Source organism: Eubalaena glacialis, chromosome 9 (genome assembly GCF_028564815.1).
Source record: "Eubalaena glacialis isolate mEubGla1 chromosome 9, mEubGla1.1.hap2.+ XY, whole genome shotgun sequence".
Lineage (NCBI taxonomy): Eukaryota > Metazoa > Chordata > Mammalia > Artiodactyla > Balaenidae > Eubalaena > Eubalaena glacialis.
The window spans coordinates 109,186,144-109,207,561 of record NC_083724.1 but is presented as its reverse complement, the minus strand read 5'-3'; the positions used below and the strand labels follow the sequence as shown (position 1 = coordinate 109,207,561).

At 38.2% G+C, this 21,418-nt stretch overlaps 1 protein-coding gene across 5 annotated transcripts in view; it reads right to left on the bottom strand.

The window, feature by feature from the left end:
• PPP3CC (protein phosphatase 3 catalytic subunit gamma) overlaps positions 1–16,283 on the bottom strand; it is a 90,239-nt gene extending 73,956 nt beyond the window's left edge. For 4 of the 5 annotated variants that reach the window (XM_061199402.1, XM_061199404.1, XM_061199403.1 and 1 more), the window contains exon 1: positions 15,572–15,899. In XM_061199402.1, the coding sequence (XP_061055385.1) occupies positions 15,572–15,620 (49 nt within the window). In that variant the 5' untranslated portion in view covers positions 15,621–15,899. Of the gene's footprint in view, positions 1–15,571; positions 15,900–16,078 lie in introns of those variants that run through there. The other variant, XM_061199406.1, reaches the window with a different exon arrangement.
• Between the last annotated feature and the right edge of the window lie 5,135 nt (positions 16,284–21,418).

Sequence of the window (21,418 nt, the reverse complement as noted above, 5' to 3'; positions counted from 1 at the left end):
GGTTTTCAGTGAAGAGATCTGACATATTTTTGTCAAATTTATTCCTAAGTATTTTACGTTTTTTGGTTGATATTCTAAGTAAAATTTTTAAAAATTTCATTTATGAATTGTTTGCTGATGGTATATAAAAATGCAATTGATTTTTGTATATTCACTTTGTTTCCCTTGACCTTGCTAAATTCAATTACTAATGATTATTTTGTAGATTCCTTTGTATTTTCTATATAAACAATCTTGCAGTTTGCAAATGAGACGGTTTTACTTCTTTTCAATCTGTGTGCCTTTTAGTTTAATTTCTTGCCTTATTTCAATAGCTAGGACTATTAGTTACAATGTTGAACAGAAGTGGCAGGAAAGGCCATCCTTATATTATTCCTAATCTTAGGCGAAAGACATCCAATAGTTTACCATTAAGTACGACATTAGCTATAGGTTTTTCATAGATGATCATCAGTTAAGGAAGTTTCCCCTATTCCTAGTTTTCTAGAGGTATGTTTGTTTAAATCATGAATGGGGTGTTGAATTTTTGTCAAAGTTTTTCTGAATTTATTGCAGTAATCATATACATTTTCTCCTTTATTCTGTTAATATGTAGATTATATTCATTGATTTTCAAATGTTAACACAACTTTGCATTCCTGGGATAAACACTACTTGGTAATAATGTGTTATTCTTCTTATTAATAAATTTGCTAATACAAGTTAGCTAAAGTCTCTGATGCTAAATTATTTATGTTGTGCTAAGTTGTCAAAAGTATCTAAAAAATGCTTTTCAATAGGTTTCAGATTTCAACTTTCGTAACTGGGGTCACAATAATAATAGTGACCATAATGTTTATTGGTTGCGTGCTAACTACATAACAGGCATTATGCTAAGGGCTTTACATACATAGTCTCATCTAACCTAATAACACTCTATGAAGTATTACTACCCCCATTTGACAGATGTGGAAACCAAGGTTTAGGGAAGTTAGAAACTTTGTCCAAAATCTCACAACTAGTAACTGGAGGAGCTGGAATTTGACCCCCTGTCAACTGATTCCAGAGACTAAGTTCTTCTGCTATAGTGCTTCACCAAATAATCTGTAATACTTTTTCTTAATACATAAATCAAAGTAAAATAAGACAGGTTAGAATGAAAATAATCTCTCTGAGAAGCCACTAAAATTTAAGTTCAAATGAGAACTACATAGACATAACATAAGACAAATAACATTCATACACAAGATATGAGCAAAAGCAAAAGAATTTTACACAATCCAGGGTTTTACACAATTCTAGATTTTACAGAATTCATGGTTATACAATGTTACTAACTGAAAAACAAAACATTCAATACCTGGATAGATCTAAGTTCCTATATCTAGCCTTCTTAAAATCCTGGATAACAGTGATATTTGTTAAAACCTGAAGTTCTGAAATTTATAGCAGAAAAAGAACTGGAAGGGTTCTTTGAGGAAAATTCAAAAATACTAGGGAGGTAATTATATTCTAAGTTAAATAATTCAATATTTATCTGGCAGCTACTACATGTTCATACTGTGTAGGTAAAGTATAGCTTATATAATTTTAACATATGGATTCTACCTTAAAGAAATTTATGTTCTATTTAAGTAGACAAAATAATTCATATAAAACAAGATGTAATATCAACACAGAACAGTTAAGCAATACACTGTACGGTACAGACTGTATGGAAGATTATAAAGGGGATTATCAGTAGATGGCTACAGAAATCAAGGAAGGGCATCAGAAAGTTGAAATTTGAGCTGGGTCTTCTGGAAGTTACAAAGCCACTTTCTCACTTTTGGGTATTTGTTATAGAAGCACTCCACTCTTGGCACCAAAATTAAATAAATAGAAGGTATACTAAAAGGGAGAAAAGAGGAAATTCCAGACACATATGTAATATACTACATGTATACAAATTTTAATGAAATATTTCAAAAAATAATTTTACATAAAATGGTATAGGAAATAATACAAATAGTACAAACACCCATGTACCTACCATGTAGATTTAAAATATTAAGTTTGTCATACCTGTTTCAAATATTTTTCAAGAACTAAAATGTTACAGATATAATTGAAGAGAGCCTTCATCCTCTTCCTTCATCCCAGGGGTAATTAGTACCTTTAGGTACTTGTGTATCCTTCCCACATGTATATAATTTTTTGTTATAAATATATCTATGCACAATATTAAAATTTTTACGTATGTGGTGTCATACTGTGTATCCTTTTTTAAAAAATTAATTAATTTATTTATTATTTATTTTTGGCCATATTGGGTCTTTGTTGCTGCACATGGGCTTTCTGTAGTTGTGGCGAGCGGGGGCTACTCTTCGTTGCGGTGCGCGGGCTTCTCATTGCGGTGGCTTCTCTTGTTGCGGAGCACGGGCTCTAGGCGAGCGGGCTCCGTAGTTGTGGCTCACGGTCTCTAGAGCACAGGCTCAGTAGTTGTGGCGCATGGGCTTAGTTGCTCCGTGGCATGTGGGATCTTCCCGGACCAGGGCTCAAACCCATGTCACCAGCATTGGCAGGCAGATTCTTAACCTCTGCGCCACCAGGGAAGTCCCTGTGTATCCTTTTGTAACTTGCATTTTTATATTCAACATTGCTTTCCAGATTTATCTGGAATGAGGCCAAGGTACTCATGTTTTCTTCATGTTTTTTTTAAGCTCCACAGGTGATTCTGGTTGGTAACCAGAGTTCAGAATCATCATTCTAAGTCTACATATATTTAGCCAAGAAAGTTTTCAGTTCTCCCAAACTGCTAACACATTTTAACCTAGTTTTTACCATGAGTCAGGTGCTGTTAGATTACCTGTATTGCAATAAAAATTATTTTACAATGCTTCCAACTCAGAAGCAAAAACCCTAATCAAATCAGGTTTGCACATGATTCAAAACAATAACCAAACTATAAAAATGAGTTTCTGAAGGGGATGGGTGTGGCTACAAAGGGGTAGTAACACAAGAGTCTTGTGGTGATGATACAGTTGAGTATCTTGATTGTGGTGGTAGTTATACACATGTGAAATTGCACAGAGCTACACACACACACACACACACACAAACACACAAGTCCATGTATAACTGGTGAAACTTGAATAAGCTATCTGGATTGCGCCAATGTCAATTTCTTGATTTTGGTATAGTACTGTGGTAGTGTGGGATACTGACATTGTGGAACAGACCTAGGGGAGGATGTATAGGACTTTCCTGTACCTTTCTTTGCAGTATCCTGTGAATCTATAATTATCAAAATAAAAATTTAATAAATTTTTAAAACTAAGTTCCTAAAGTACACTGAAGAAATTCTGCAGCCTTTTCATGGTCAAATTCAATTCAATTCAGTATACTGCTTCAATATACATCCAATACATAAATGACACATATTTTCATATGTCTAACATCTGATGCAGAACTGCATTAAAGAGAAAGACCACATTGGTGACGACCACTTTAATCCTACAGTAAGTATAAAAGATAACCCTTAAAAGTTATTGGCCTATAAGCTATTATTTTTAGATTACTGTGTGGTCTTATCCTCACGGGACACTAGGATTTACCTAAATAGCTATCTCTGTTCACTCCAAATAACCCTGCTTTCATTCCTATTTTAAGCCAGCAAGCCTGCCCTACTTTTGCAGACTTATTTCCTAATCTACTCACCTGCGTTTCCAATCATGAACCAGTTAAACACTGCTTAAGAGGTTATATTAGATATTATTAGTGAAAGTCATATGTACCTTTCAGGTCCTTTCATAACTGATCAGAACAAATAATTTTATTTCAGTAATCTGAAATAGCTCTTTCAGATTATTCCCCCTGTTCTTTGATAGTCACAGAACTCACTAGTCTGACAGAAACAATAACTTTATAGTGATCATATGTGTTCAATAAAACAATGCACAATAGTAACAAACAACTAACTTGCTTTCATGAATAAATCCACCAATTACCGTTATTACTCTGGCCATTCATTAAAACTATCTTATTTTATTTTTAAACTTCCACAAAGCCTTAGGTCACAAGAATAAAATGTACCTAGGCATACACACAAAAAAACACAAATTAAGTCTTACCTCTTTAGGCCACTGATCAACCATTAAAGTTTAAACCTGAAAGGATTATCAATTTATAGAGTGAAGGAGCAAACATTTCTTACGAGATATAGTCTACGGTTTAGTCATCTGCTCTTCCCGGTAGTTATTAGTCATAGGAAGCTCCACAGTTCTAATTTTCTGTCACATTTTTGGGAGGTTATCATATGCTATACTGAGTACTTTTAAAGACAGTATTTAAGCTTCTGAGTATAACCAGAAATGTGTTGCTTGTAGTAGGAACTCATCAAATATCTGTTTCTGAATACATGATTTCCAAAATTCTATCTATATTATAGAAAAGAAAAATTTCACCATTTTTATTAAGGATTTTACGTTTAAGTCCTTTCAAAAGCTAAGGAGATTAAGGTTGGCAGATATAAAATATAACACTGTTAAGCTATCATTGCACATCTGCCACTTAAAGTCAAACAGACCTGCTGTCAGATCTCACCAAGATTCAAGAAGAATTCATTTAATAAAGAACAGCTAACATTTATTAAGCACCCACTACGGGCACTATGCTAAGCACTCTACATAATATTGTACAATATGAAATACAATCTTTAAATTCTGAGGTAGGTACTGTTATCTCCCATTTTAAACTTGAAGCAAGGAAAACAAATGACAAAAGTCACACAACTAGTAATTAGCAGCGCCTGTGCTCTTCCCTACACCGTCTTCAATAAAATAAGCTTCTTATGCTTTCACTTAAACAATTACTAAGCGCATATGTGCTAGGCACTGTATTCAACATTAAGAACACACAGTTCTTGGACTTCCTTGGAGGTCCAGTGGTTAAGACTCCACGCTTCCAATGCAGGGAGCGTGGGTTTGATCCCTGGTTGGGGAACTAAGATCCCACACACCCCACGGTGCGGCCAGATAAATAAATAAAATACAATTAAAATATTTAAAGAAATTTGTAAAGCAATGAGACTGCTCATGGGAGCACATGGGAGGCAATATCTAATTCTTCTTCTGATGATGATAGCAGCTAACATGTACTGAGCACTTACTATGTGCCTGTCACTGTACTTTGTGGAGTTTATTTCATCCTTACAACTATCCTGCAAGCTAAGTTTTATTATCCCTCTTCCTCAAATAGGGAAACGGAGGTAAAACAAAGTTAAGTGATTTGTCCAAGGTCACACAGATACCAAAAGAGGCAGAATTTGAATCCAGGTTCACCTGACTTCAAAGCCCATGTTCTAAAACCATTACTCATACAACGTCCTAGTAAAGGAGAAAAAGCTTCTCAGGTGTCCTCTTGGCTAAATCTTGAAAGACAGATAGGAGCTAGTCAAGTTGGGGGACAAGATTCTTCAGAGAAGTAATGCAAAGAGCCCATTCACAGATACAACACGACATGGCATTCTAGGGAACCACAAGGAGTAGGAAAGTAGGTTTGGGAATGGGGGTGTGAAACGAGGAGGAACTAACACAAGGCTAGAGGTTTAGCACGAAGGAACTTCTACATCAACAAAGTTACAGTTTATCCTATGGGCTGGAAACGTTCATGAAGGATTTCAAGCACATGAATGATCCTTTACATTATCCAAAGATCATGATGGCAGCATGGAGATTAGATTAAATAGCCCTAGCAAGTGGCTACTGCAATAGTACAAGCAAGAAGTAAGAGAGGGAGATGAAGCAGAAGTTTATGCAGAAACCAGAAGTCCACAGAACTGATTCTGGTAGAACGGGATATGAAGTGAAAGGGATAGGAGAGTCTGGCCTGACTCCCAGGCTTGTCATGTGAGCCAGTGACTAAATGGGTAAGTGGTATGATTAACAGGCATGGGAAATATACTTAGGAAATCCTTTCCATCTTCTCTCCTTATTAGTGCTTTTTAATATTTATTTTATTCCTCTACCGCCTTACTCACTTGAATCTCTCCAAAAAACAAGTCTGTCACCATATCTGTTTGGGTAATGCTTGAATTTTCCATAATTTTGGATTACATTTATAAGCCAACTAAGCCTCAGTTGTTTGTTTGTTTTTAACACATAGCCATCAAAATAATCTTGCTATCTCCTTAATAATGGGATCTGATCACTGATAGTTTTCTGTCAACTGTCAACTGATCACTGATAGTTTACAGCTATTCCTCTTCCTTCTCCTTTTCTTCATTTAACCTCTTCCCATTCTCTGACACTTCTAGTTTACCCACCCTCTCAACTCCTTAGTCAAGTATACTTGCTTTCTCCATCCTTACTTCTGCATGTTCTTCCAAGACCCATCATGTAGCTGCAACAACCTCTTTTCCTACTAAGCAAGTTGCCTCCACGCCACATCAGCTATAATATACTTTAAAACTCATGTTCTTCTCTTTAGCTTGGCTTCACTAAGCCACCACTGAATCCTCAAATATGATAGTGCCTTTCCTGAGTCTAGTTACGTGCGGCATTTCTTTTTTTTTTTTTTTTTTTGGCATTTCTTAACTGTACTCTTTTTTCTCTCAACTTTATATTTTGAAAAACTGAAATCCTATTAAAAAGTGAAAGAATAGTAAAATGAATATCCATTTGCTCTTTACCCATATTCACCATGGTAAACATTCTGCCACTTTTGCTTTCTCTCTTAACAAGTACATTTTTTTTTTCCTGAACCATATGAAAACAAATTGCAGACATCATGACATTTCAACTTAAATATTTCATCGGGTATTACCTAAGAATAAGAACATTCTCCTTTATAACCACAATACCATATCACACACCCAAGACATTTCCCATTGATATACTATATCTAATATATACTCCATATTCAAATTTCCCCAGTTGTCCCCAAAATGTCCTCTATGACTTTTTTCATTTTCCCAGTCCAGGCTTGGCACTGTACTTGTCATTTCTCTTTCATCTTCTCTCATCTAGAATAGTCCTCTTGCCTTTTTATTTTTCATCACTTTGACATTTTTTAAAATAAAATTTCATTTCAACTGATCAATAGCCACATTTGACTAGTGCCTACTCTACTGGACAGTGTGGAGAACACTGTTGCCATTGTTATAAGATCTATTGGACAGCAATGCCACAGAATTCTACCATTAAAATTGATGTTTACTGTTATCACTTTGACACTTTTGAAGAGTTCAGACCATTTGTCTTGTAGAAAGTCCCATAAACTGGATTTGTCTGATCATTTACTATAACTAGATACAGGTTAAACATCTTTAGCAAGGATTCCATTGGCAATTCTTGAATGAATTCTTAAATTATCTCCTAGTGTTTACTTCATTCAGAATTTCACTCTCTTGGGCTGACATTGTCTAGACACTGCACAAAAACATCATGAATTCCTAGTATTCAATAAATCTAATAATGATCATCAAAGATACACATTCCCTTGGCCAGCTAATATAGCATATTTTTCTGTCACCCAGTCTAGAGAGCCTAATTACCAAGCTATACCCTCTTCTAATAATAAACAAAGACTCAAGAAACTAAAAGATTTCATGATAAAAGTCCAGTTTGCCAACAAAATAAAACTGAATATAGGGAACTAAAAGTTCTCTCTGCATACATCTGAATAATTAGGTAGACTATAAAGATAACTAAGTCAGATATCACTTAGGTTAGGTTGAAATTTTAGACCTCAGTTTTACAATTTCAAATGAAGCTAAAATTTAACATGAAAACTTTAAAACAGAGTGTTATATTCTATTAATGATTGCACCAAAGGATGAAAAGATTAAAAGACACCTCTTTATTGCCATTAGTAGCAGCAAAGCTCTGAAATGACCACAAATATGAGAATTAGCTGAATAATTCTGTCTCTCATAGACGTATGTCTAAAAATTAGCTTTTCCCCAAAATGTCACTTTAATGGAAAAATACTCTATTACCAAATACTGCTTAGGAAAAGTGTTTAATTCTTTTTTTAAAAAATTTTATTGAAGTATAGTTGATTTACAATGTTGTGTTTAATTTCTGCTGTACAGCAAAGTGACTCAGTTATACACATATGTATTCTTTTTCATATTCTTTTCCATTATAGTTTATCACAGGATACTGAATATAGTCCCCTGTGTTAATTAATTCTTTAATTCACTTTAAGTAATGAGTCCTTAGCACTTGTCTCTCCAATAATCCAATAGCTTTTTTTTTTTAATTTTACAGTAAAATGTGATAATGTTACTTTATGGAAGAAAGCTTTATTACCAAATGTCTGATATACATAAGGCTTCAATCACAACCATTATCATATGGGTAAAAAAGAACACCTCATTCCTGCTTGGAAAAAAAAAATTAAGTGTTTAAATTAAGATGTCCTTTCTGAGGTTTGAGACTTTCACTCAGAGGTGTGAATCTCAAAGAGCATCAATTTCCAGTGTTTAAATATTATAGTTTGTACAATGAGATATCATCTCACACCAGTCAGAATGGCCATCATCAAAAAATCTACAAACAATAAATGCTGGAGAGGGTGTGGAGAAAAAGGAACCCTCTTGCACTGTTGGTGGGAATGTAAATTGATACAGCCACTATGGAGAACAGTATGGAGGTTCCTTAAAAAACTAAAAATAGAACTACCATATGACCCAGCAGTCCCACTACTGGGCATATACCCTGAGAAAACTATAATTCAAAAAGAGTCATGCACCGCAATGTTCACTGCAGCTCTATTTACAGTAGCCAGGACATGGAACCAACCTAAGTGTCCATCGACAGATGAATGGATAAAGAAGATGTGGCACACATATACAATAGAATATTACTCAGCCATAAAAAGAAACGAAATTGAGTTATTTGTAGTGAGGTGGATGGACTTAGAGTCTGTCATACAGAGTGAAGTAAGTCAGAAAGAGAAAAACAAATACCGTATGCTAACACATATATATGGAATCTAAAAAGAAAAAAAAAAGGTCATGAAGAACCTAGGGGCAGGACGGGAATAAAGACGCAGACCTACTAGAGAATGGACTTGAGGACACTGGGAGAGGGAAGGGTAAGGTGGGACAAAGTGAGACAGTGGCATGGACATATATACACTACCAAACGTAAAACCGATAGCTAGTGGGAAGCAGCCCCATAGCACAGGGAGATCAGCTCGGTGCTTTGTGACCACCTAGAGGGGTGGCATAGGGAGGGTGGGAGGGAGGGAGACGCAAGAGGGAAGAGATACAGGGATATACATATATGTATAGCTGATTCACTTTCTTATAAAGCAGAAACTAACAGACCATTGTAAAGCAATTATACTCCAAGAAAAATGTAAAAAAAAAAAAAAGAAATGTATACACCAAAAAAAATAAAAAAATAAATATTATAGTTTGGCAGTTGTTAATTACAATGGTAAACTAAGTATAACTTAAATAATGTTGACAAATTCAACAGATGTGTGCTATATGACTTGCTCACATTGAATATTTATACTTGAAAATGTTTCTTCTGGGTTGGCATTGTATCAAATGACTGAAAATATAAAGGACCAAAATATGAATACAAGCACTTTCAAATCATTTTCATGCTGACTGAAACCAATATGAAAGAATTTAGGTAAAATTACAATATTTATGTTAAAATAATATGAGATATTTGCATAATAAAAGGTTTAATATATGTCATCCATTTTCCTTTTAATTTAAAATATACCAGTAGATGGAAATACAGTTGACCCTTGAATAAAGACGGGGTTAGACGTGCTAACCTTCCACACAGTAGAAAATCCAAGTACATCTTACAATCAGCCCTCTGTACATACACGGGTGGTTCCCCCATACCCAAAGTTCCTCCCTATCCATGGTTCCACATCCTCAGATTCATCAACCATCCTCGGATCATGTAGTACTGTAGTATTTACTATTGAAAAGAAATCCACGTATAAGTGGGCCCACAGTTCAAACCTGTATTGTTCAAGGGTCAACTGTATTGAAAAGTATTAATGAAAGTATAGTAATGAAAAGTATTAAGAATAGTAGTTTCTGGAAGGAAGGAATATGAAGCCTTTGTTTTCTCCCTTTTGCCTTTCAAATTTTATAATTAGCAGGGTTAAGCTTACATTTAAAAGAAAAAAAAATTTTTTTAATCCTTGGTAAATCCATTCTCATAATATGAAAAATGGAGAGAGGGGACAGAGGGGAAATAAATGAGGTATAGGTACCAGAGACTGAAATGGCGTTCAGGATATACTTGTGGAAATAGCCATTTCTGTCCATACTACTCTTCCTAAAATTTTTTAAGAAAGCTATAGCCACACTATTCCGAGTGCCAGGATATTAAAGAACCAGCAGCCTTCAATGTGTGCTACAAATGGCAGTACATTCTACATTTGAATTCCAAGAGAATGGGAGAACTCTATCAGCATCCTCCTGAAAAGAAGTCTGGAGCTTCCCTAGTGGTGCAGTGGTTAAGAATCCCCCTGCCAATGCAGGGACACGGGTTTGAGCCCTGGTCCGGGAAATTCCTGCATGCCGCAGAGCAACTAAGTCCGTGCGCCACAACTACCAAGCCTGCGCTCTAGAGCCCGCGAGCCACAACTACTGAAGCCCGCGTACCTAGAGCCCATGCTCTGCAACAAGAGAAGCCACCGCAATGAGAAGCCTGCGCACCGCAACGAAGAGTAGCCCCCCTCACCACAACTAGAGAAAGCCCGCGCGCAGCAACAAAGACCCAACACAGCCAAAAATAAATAAATAAAATAAATTTATTTTAAAAATAAATAAAAATAAAGTGCACATACATTTGTAAGTTGAGAAGGTGTACTGATTTGCTTTCTTGAAAAACTCCACTAAGTGGCAGAATACCTATTGAATATTGGTTGCTGTATTTTGCTGTTTGTCATTAAAACTTATCTGTCCATATTCTAGAAAATATTTATATTTTAATAAAGAAGATAGATCGCAGTCAGATGTTTCCATTCTTGAAAGAAAACAGAAAGGTAATATAAATCATAACAATGTCAAGAATATAAACAAAGAAGAAGAGGGGTGTGAACACTGTTGTTTCATATATAGACAACTAAGCACAGACTGTAGGCATCCTTCTAACTCTTGGGAAGCTAAATTGAGAGTACCATTTCTTTCTTTTTCTTTACCTCTTTTTTGAGAACTTCCAGTTGTACAGTGTTTAACATATGGGGATCAAATGTATCTATACTTTAAGATATTCTAAATATGGATAATTTCTAACCTAGGAAAACATGTAGTTTAAGTAAGTGAAAAGAAAAGTTCAGGAAAATGTTTTTCTTGTAATCCTTCATTTGGCATTTGATTTATTAATTGAAAGTTTTATTTAAATGCTTATTAAAAGTATGTGATTTATAATATATAGAAAATAGCCACAAGAAAAAATAGAAAATTACTATATTTTATCTTGCTCTACCACTCTTTGTCTAGTATGTGTACATGTATGTTCTAATGTATCATAATTTTTCATTTGCATTTAAAATTTTAATGTCCCCAATTCTATTCAGTTTTAAACTATAACAACTTTAACTTCGTATTTTGTAAAGGGCTAAAAGTATGATTTAAACTACAGATGGATATTATATTTTAATCCTAAATGAAAGATAATGTAAATATAAGCATAGATCTGATTTGAATAAAGATTTTTAAATAGTAAAAATAAATAAATAAAGTGCACAATTCAATGATTTAAAAAAAAAAAAAAAAATGAAGTCTGACTTCTGTTAAAAACCCATTCAGCCGGCGCTTCCCTGGTGGCGCAGTGGTTGAGAATCTGCCTGCCAATGCAAGGGACACGGGTTCGAGCCCTGGTCTGTGAGGATCCCACATGCTGCGGAGCAACTAGGCCCGTGAGCCACAACTACTGAGCCTGCGCGTCTGGAGCCTGTGCTCCGCAACAAGAGAGGCCGCGATAGTGAGAGGCCCGCGCATCGCGATGAAGAGTGGCCCCCGCTTGCCGCAGCTGGAGAAAGCCCTCGCACAGAAAACGAAGAAAACAAAAAAGTTTTCTTGTCACCAATCCTGGTTTCCTTTCTCCTTCTAATTACCAGAATGAAAAAATAAAAGTATTTTAATAGTTTTCCCCACTTACAACTAACCCCTTTATTGAGACCCAACACAGCCAAAAATAAATTAATTAATTAATAATAATCAGAAAATTACAGGGAAAAAAAAAAAAAAAACCCATTCGGCCACCAAAGAGCAAACTCAGACAATGGATTCTCTATATTTGTTATGTAATGCCTAGTGAAATTTCCTTGTTGCTTCTGAAAAGATTCAGCCTACAGGAATAAACTTTTAATAAAAATCACTGTCAAAGAAAAAAAATTCCTTCAAACAGGAAAAGAAACTTGGAAACCAGAAAAAAAAAAATCAAGCTGAAAGATTTTCAAAATGCAATTATTTGAGTTTCTCGTTTTCTGCTCCAGATACGAGTAGTGATGCCCCCAGTGTATATGGACTGTTCTGGAGCCTCACACAAATTTTAATTTTTAAAACAAAGAAGAAGCAAATGAGCACCAATTGGGAGTACATTACAGATGGCTCTCCATAAACATTTAATGAATGAGGGAAATCATAAGAATGTTTATATTTTTAAACACAAAATAAATACCTTCAACTGCTAGAGAAGAAACCAGCTGCCAGGGAAGTACTAGACAGACTGTATTATTGGTTTGTACGCTGTTATCCATGGGATTCCACCCAGATATCCTTTATATTGTAGAAGAGGTATTCTCCTGACTGGGAACAGTTTCCTAACTTACAATTTCATATGCTTTCTGATTCTGATATTTTTTGAATGTTAATGATTTCTCTATTATCCACTTATAAAGTAGCTGATGTATTCTCACACTACTATCATGTTTCATAATACTACCTTGTCTTAAGCTTTTCACATCCGTTATGTCATTTGCGTGGCTGAAATGCTTGACAAAGAAGGTATTACTAACCCTATTTTGCAGATGAGATTATTGAAGCAAAAAAAGAGAGAGTTTAAGTAAAAAGGCAAGGTTAAAAAAAAAAGGCAAGGTCACAAGTAAGCCAGAGAAGTAGGAGTAAAACCTCCAATCTAGTCCTTCATTTTAGGAAGGTTGCTGTTTAAAAGGCACAAAATACAAATCACTCCCACCCACCCACTCTTCTCCAAGATTTGCTCAAGCAAAACAATTAAGTAGAATTTAAAGTTAACAGGAAATGACAAAACCAAGAATAACTGGGGTGTGGTCTCACCTCTGAAAAAGATTTCCAGCTGTGAATAAATGCAAACAACTCTGGCCAGAAAAGATAACATTAGATCAGGATTTAGAAACCAGTACAGTACAACCGGACCTTAGCTATATATACAGTGGCACCTTAGTTTCTTAGAATAAACCTCAATATTTCAAACTCAGGAAAACCCAGGAAAAAAGCAACTTAAGTCACCAAGAAGCCAAAATTGCTGTGTTCAAGTTCTTATAATAAAGTTTTTATATACGAGACAAATCCACACATTCTAAGCGCTTGAAATCATTTGTTTCATTTTTTTAAGGGTAATCTTATAATATGCAGTAATTTATAAAATTTCACCAAAAAACAAATTTGAATCATATAGACTATGAGGGTATTCACTTAACTGTGGGCATGCCTAGCAATAAGCCAGCACCTGCATTTTAGCTACATTTTATTTTACTTTACTTCTATATTTAAGGGTCTGAAAGGGTCATTTAAAAATTTCCTTGATATCTTACGGCATGTTATGGTAGAAATTACATACTACAATGGCGATCAGAATTTGAGATTCATGAAGGTCTGAGGACTACCACTAAGCTTCACTCAGATCCTATTTATTCTGACTTGACACACTATTCTGGTTTATCTGGTTTCCCTGCCTACTTCAGCTTAGAAGTGGCAGATTAGAAGGGCATATTTTGACAGATAGAGAGCAGTACTGCAGCAGATAAACTAAGAACAGACAAAAGCACTAAACTGGTACAGCAGTGAGGAGTCATTTTAGCACAGGAGGAAACTGCCAACACCCTTATACAGCAGAATGCACCGGCCATATTAACTGCATAGGACAGAAATTAATGTACAAAATGATGACCTTGATTTATCAAAAAAGATTATGTTTAGTAGATTCTGAATCTTAAGAGAGGGTTATATACTCTTCATGGATTATATACTATAAAGACTGACATTCAAATGGTCAAAAGAATTTAGCATTTAAAGGGCTGTCAGTTCTATGAACAATTCTCTTAAATCCCTAATGATACCACACAAATGCTGAGTAGATAAATCTCAAAAACCTCATTACATTTAGTAAATATTATATAGTGTAGATAATTAACATTTATGATCAACACTTACGATGATGACTTTTTTGGGGGGAAAACTACATTACACACTAAAATTACATATTGCAGACAATCAACATTTATGATGCTTAATGTTTTTAGGGGGGAAAAAAAAACCTGTTATACACTAAAATTCTCTCCCTTCATTGAACATTCAATAATTTTTCTCCACTTAAAAAAAAGTTTTCTTGTCACCAATCCTGGTTTCCTTTCTCCTTCTAATTACCAGAATGAAAAAATAAAAGTATTTTAATAGTTTTCCCCACTTACAACTAACCCCTTTATTCAGAGGTCACTAACACACCTGGTCTCGGTATATTCCCTTCTTACAAAATAGTGCTTTCAAACCGAGTATTAAAACTCAGAGAGAAGACTTGTACTTGTCTTATGTCTGAACAAAAGAGGCACATAAATTAGTGGTTATGTTTAAACCACTATTCTTAGTTTAAGGGCAGAAACAACTACAATGTAAAACCCTGTATGTATTAGTAAGGAACACTTTAGTTTATTTTGGACATCTGAAACAGAGAACATCATTCTCCAAGTCTCTATGGCCAAAAGGAAAATAAAACACCAACAATCATGTCAAGAGATCTGTAGATCCCTTTCAAATATCACAATATGAATTTATTTGCATTTATTTCACTATATTGTTTCTTTTACTAACAGCAGTGACTTGTGATGATCTGAAGAAAGTGGGCTAAAAGGTACGTGGTATCCATCCTTAAAAAAAGGGTGGGGAAGTTGCAAGAAAGATCTGATCCTACAGAAGAGGAGCGGCAGAAAGATCTGACTTGCAAGCGTCTACTCAACTCCCTACCCACATCACCCTAGATGGCTTCCCCCAGGTAAGAGCCTAGAAAAGAGGAATCGTTTCTTTTTAAAAATATGTGGATCCAGACTCTTTGGGGGTGGTGGGAGAAGAAATCGCCACCCTGCCTGGAAATCCGACACTACGGGAGATAAATAAGCAATCTCCAGCTAGCTACTGGTCCAGGTGCAACGGAAAACGCCCGGCGCCCCCGCGGGGGAGCCCCGGTGGGGATCCCGGCCTCCCGTCTCTCACACCCCCTCCAGGTCCTCCTCCGGGATGGGGGCCGCCAGGGACCCCGCCGCCCTCCCGCCTCCTGTCCTCGGCTCCCTCCCTCCGGCCCCGAGCCTTCGCCCGGCCGGGGGCCGTTTCCCGCGGGTCGACTGGAAGGCCCGGCCCGCTTGGCACCTTTGATGACGCGTTCGGTGGTGGAGAGGTGGAGGTTCCTCCCGGACATGGTCCCCTCGGCCTCCTCCCGGTCCAGGAGACCGCCAGACGTGCGCCTCCGCCTTCGCCTCCAGCGGTCTCGGCTCCCCGGGGCCGGTCAGTCAGCCGTCCTCCGGCCCGGCTCCTCAGGGCGGCCCAGGCACCAGAAGGAGGCGGCCGCGGCAGCCCTGCCTCGAACCCCACGGACAGGATGCGGGCCCACCGGCCGCTCCCTCCTGAGGCGCGGAGTCGCGAGCGCCGGCGACCGCAGCTGAGGGAGGCAACCCCAGCGGCCGCGGCTGTGCGCTGCCCGGCCCCGCGTGCGCGCGCGCGCGCGTTCCCGCTCGCCGCCCTCCCAACTTCCCGGCGGCCCGCGCGCGCCGCCGCCGCCGTCGCCGCCGCGCTCAGGCCCAGAGCGCGGCCCCGCTGCCTCAGCCGGCTCGGCCGCCTGACTTCCCACTCCCGGGCAGTCGGCGACCCCGGCTTTACCCTTCGCGCGGAGGCTCTCGGCCCGCGCGGCCGCCCTCCGCGCACGCGCGCTTCCTTCCGCCTCAGCTTCCGACAGTGGTTTTCCCTTCTCTGCCTGCCCCTCCTGCAGCTGACTCCTTCGCGGCTGCCTGCGCCGCCCGGGCCTGGAGCACCTAACAGCGGCCCCTCGGTCCTGCACCGAAAGGCCCAGTGGAACAGCGGCCATCTTGTGACCCGGCCCGAGCGACCCAGCAGCCTCTCGGCGGAGCAGTGCACCTCCTGTCCGCTTGGGGCCACCTTGCGGGGAGCCCTTGCCCTCCCAGACCTTCCCCACGGGTGACCTCCCTCCCTTTCCTCGGGGTCTCCCCCCCACTCTGTCTAGGAGTCGTTATCAATTTGATCAGGCTCCGTCCCACAGTTTACCCTCCCCCGAGTCAGCAAACCCATTTAAACCCCTGGCTTAAGTTGTCACATTTGTCGAGGGCGGTTAGTATAGTAAGAAGGACGTTCGCGTCCATCCTAGTTCTAATCCAGTAGTGCGCGGGGAGGGGCGGTTTCCGAGTGGGTGGATAAGACCCTCCGCTAGGCGCCGTGGCCTCCTCTCTGCCTTTGCACTTGTCAGAAAGGGGACGGCAGCCGGCTCCATGGAGCCCCTGGGCCAGACCCCCTCTGTGCAAGGAACTGACCTTTTCATAAGTTCTGCGTGTCACCTACACAGCTAGAAGCAATCCCTTCTTCCCCTTTGACGCAGTGACACAGTACCTGCCTCCCCCGGTCATCCTTACTGTGGAACACGATGGGCAAGTCTCCGAAGAGTCAGATATCTGGCTCCTCTCCAGGTTAAAAACTGACCTTTTCTCTCCTTAAATTGTAAGCCTAGAATAGAAACTGTCTTCCCTCATCGAGTATAGTGCCTGGTAAAGTCAAAAGTATTCGGATTTTAGCCGTGATAGTGGAATATTGAAACTGAGATCCAAGGAAGTATATGCAAATTACAGGAAAACCGGTCTTAACAGTTACTGTGGTGGCCAATGAGTAGTCATAGGTGGCCCTGTACATTTAAATTAAATAAAATTAAAATATTCATTTCTTTAAGTGCACTAGCCACATAAGTGCTCGATAGCTACCTGTGGCTAGTGGCTAACTAATTGGATGTGGTAGAATAGGACACTTCCATCATAGCAGAAAGTTCTTTTGTACAGCTTCCAGGTAAAAGATTATAGGAGTTAAACCAAATCTCCTTTAATATAGATTTATGTATTGGGAGGAGATCTGGGGATACACACTGGAGTCAGACCCTGAATTATGCCTTGCAGTTTTGACCTAAGGCCATTCATAGCAATCCCAGCAAGGCAGGAGCACCTGAAGGAGCTGAATAGATTTTGGTTCTGTTTTCTTGGGTCTTGACTTCAGGCTTCCACCCAAGAGAATTGTTCAGATATCCTGAGGAAGTTCTTCACTTAGCAAGTAATCAGAGCTCCACACGTCTATCAAACAGAGCAAATTTCTAATGGTCAAAAATAAATTGGTCCCTGCAGCGTAGTAGAGGCTAAAAGTCATCTGGAAGAACATAAACAGGATGGCTAAAAACAAAGAGTTTAGGAAAACATTGCAAACCAATGTGAAGAGATGGATTATCCAATAATAGTTGTGGAAGAAGTAACCAACTATCTGGATCTCAGATATATCCTTTTTTTTTTGGCCACACTGGGCAGCATGCAGGATCTTAGTTCCCCAACCAGGGATCGAACCTATGCCCTCTGCAGTGGAAGCACAGAGTCTTAACCACTGCACCGCCAGGGAAGTCCCTGGGTCTCAAATTAGAGCCACTCCTTAACACCAAACTTCATAAGTAATAAAATATGAGAATTAAAACAAGATGGTATTTTTCACATAGCAAAATGGAAAACAAAAAGGTGACACTCTTGGTAGAATTATAAATTAGCACAATCTCTCTGGAAAGGGATTTGGCAGCATCAATCAAGATATATGTATGGCCAATGAAAAGATTCTCAACATTGTTAGTCACCAGAGAAATGCAAAATAAACCATACTGAGATACCACTTTACTAGCCTAGTAGAAGAGCTAAAATTAAAGACTCTTGGTCTTCCCTGATGGCGCAGTGGTTAAGAATGCAGGGGACACGGTTTCGAGCTGTGGTCCGGGAAGATCCCTCATGCTGTAGAGCAACTAAGCCCGTGCGCTACAACTAGTGAGCCCACATGCCACAACTACTGAAGCCCACCCACCTAGAGCCTGTGCTCCGCAACAAGAGAAGCCACCGCAATGAGAAGCCCGCGCACCGCAATGAAGAGTAGCCCCCGCTCGCCGCAACTAGAGAAAGCCCGCGCGCAGCAACAAAGACCCAACGCAGCCAAAAATAATTAACTAATCAATTAATTAATTTTAAAAAATGACTCTCAACACGGAAGTGTTGACAAGGATGGGAGCAACTCTCCTACATTGCTGGTGGGAGAATAAAATGCTACAACTACTTTGGAAGTTTCTTGTAAAGTTAAATATACACCTACTCTATGATTCAGTAATTCTACTCTTGGGTATTTTACCCAACAGCAATAATTACCCAAACAGTAGAATACTACTCAGCTAATAAAAAGGAAATAATTACTGATGCATGCAACCGTATGGATGAATCTCAAAAACATTATGGTGAACAAAAGAAACAAGACACAAAATAGTACATACTATGATTTCATTTGCATAGGAAAATGTTTAAATGAAGTATGAAATTGGATGCAACATTATGCTTTATGCAAAATCATACTTTAGATGGAAAGATATTGGCTATCATGAGAAAAACCTCAGAAGATAACGAAAAGTGAAAATGTACAGTATGGACCCCATATTATTAACAGACAAGCTAACGTATGCATAAAAATACTAGAAGGAAATATTAATATGTTCACTCATTGAATAAATATTAATTAGGTGCCAACTGTTCCAGGCACTGTGCTAGGTAGTAGGGTTACAGTGATGAACTAAAATCAACACAGTTCTTACCACCATGGAGCATTAGCAGATGAGGAAAAAACTGTTAACAGTAGCCATCTCTTGGTGGTATGATTAAAAGTCACTTATAAAAAACAATTTTCTGTATTTTACAGATTTTCTGTGGTGAGAAAGTATTACTTTATAACTAGGAGAAAAAAATATTTAAATGCTCTTTTCTTTCAAAGGCCTGTTGTCCACGCCTATTTCCAGTAGCATTAAATATTCATTTGGGGAACTTTCTGAGAGACTTCTCTGATCAAAACAAAACATCTAGAACCACTCAGTGAAAATATAAAAAGAAGAAAACTCTCATTAAGCTCCCTTCCCAAACAATTTTTTTAAATGAATAAGGCTTAAATGTACTGGTGGTGGTGGTAATGTTTTTAGTCATCACATCAATAGCTCCTGGCAACAACTGGAGGGTTCTATTTCACTCAGCTTGTACACGTATCCACCTGGCCTGGGTCAGTTGCATTTTCATTTAATTGATGAATTTGATTCTCTTTCCTTTTACTTTCTGCATTGGTCAGAATTGACTACTTAAAACTATCAAGATTCATGCTAAATTGGCAATTCTACTAATTTCTTCAAATCTAGGTTTCCATGTTACAGGGCTTGTGAGACTTGGTATATTTCCTTATGACACTCCCTAAGCACTTCATAAAGCTTAATTAATGACTAACTCTTCTGAGAAATAATTACAAATGCTTTTAATTTAACAAAAGCACAGGGAATCCTAGTTTCCACTGTTGTACAAAAGTAACCTGGCTTCAGTTTCTACATGTATGAAGCCATTAAATATTAAACTTCTGTGTTAAATGCAGAGAACTGCAGAATATTTTTAAAACTGCAATAAAATAGCAAAAGGTATTTTATAGTGTATAATCTCTAATCTTATTTGAAAAAGCACTACATAAATGTTTTTATTAGTAATACATATTGTATGGACATTGTATACTATATTTTACTCATATCTTCCTATGAGTGCATTTAATTTTGATTAAATTACCTCAGAATGGACTCCTCCCACCACAGTTGAGGTCTAAAAAAAATTAGCAACTCCATATTAAAAAAATATTTTTTTTGCAATTGGAAAAACATGGCCTAAAGCAACATTCTACCAATCATAGCCTGATATCAAATTTATAATCTCTTTAGACTTTTTTTGTTTTGTTTTGGCTTTGCCGTGTGGCTCATGGGATCTCAGTTCCCTGACCAGAGATTGAACCTGGGCCCTAAGCAGTGAAAGCGTGGAGTCCTAACCACTGGGCAGCCAGGGAATTCCCCCCTTTAGACTCTTGTAAGTAAAAAATGCGAATGAAAGTTTTGCTGACTGGTAAATATATATTTACAGGTTGATATTCAGGCCATTTGGGGGGTAATATGCAAAGCTCTTAACAGTGTGTTATCCCTTGGTCTTCCTGGGAGAACCCAATACTATAACCGTGACAAGGATTGGGGAGCCCCAAAGCTGCCATCACCCCCTATTACTTTTGTTTAAATCCTTACGAAGTAGGAGAGAAAATGGTGGCAGTCATTGCTGGCTACATAATACAGTACAGTCTAGGAGAATAGAATTTAATACCTCTCTCATACCTGGGCTCCAGCATTCCACAGGTAAGATGCCATAGGTAAATGTCACAGGCATTCATCAAGTTGCTTGGGCCACAAATTTAGAGTTGGGGGCCAGGCAGAGAGGGAGGCTCAATCCCTCACACACCATATCCTGTAAACCTACTCCCCCTACAGTCCATTTTCCCATACAACAGATCTTTCTCAACTTGTCTGATTTTTATCATTCCTCTGCTTAAAACCCTCAAGTGTCTCCTTTTTTCCTGAAAGTGATCTACTTCTTAGTAGACTTCTGTCTACTTCTTTGAACTCAGCTCAAACCTCTTCCCTTACATCCACTACAATTCAGACATAGTGGCCTTGTTTATACTGTATATACTGCAATTTATACAAATAACCTCAAACAGACCAAGCTCATTTCTGTCCCAGAGCTCTTGCATTTGCTGTACCACAGGGTTTCAAATCATTCCCTCCCCATCCAGGTCCAAACTATAAATGAAATAAAGGTTTTGAGTATATTTTTAAGTGCTTTGGGGTATGTGTGAGAAATGTGTAGGAAAGCATATATTTTTCAGTTTCTCAAAGGAATTCAGACAATAAAATGTTAATGACCACTGGTATAGAGTTTTAATTTAGAAAGCGCTTTCTTATACACTTACTTCTCATTACGTTTATGCAGGTAGATAGTATAGAAATGATCATTTCTACCTCGTAGATAGACATTGAGGTGTGAAGAGGTTAAACATATCAGAGTTCACACAGCCAGTCAGCGATGG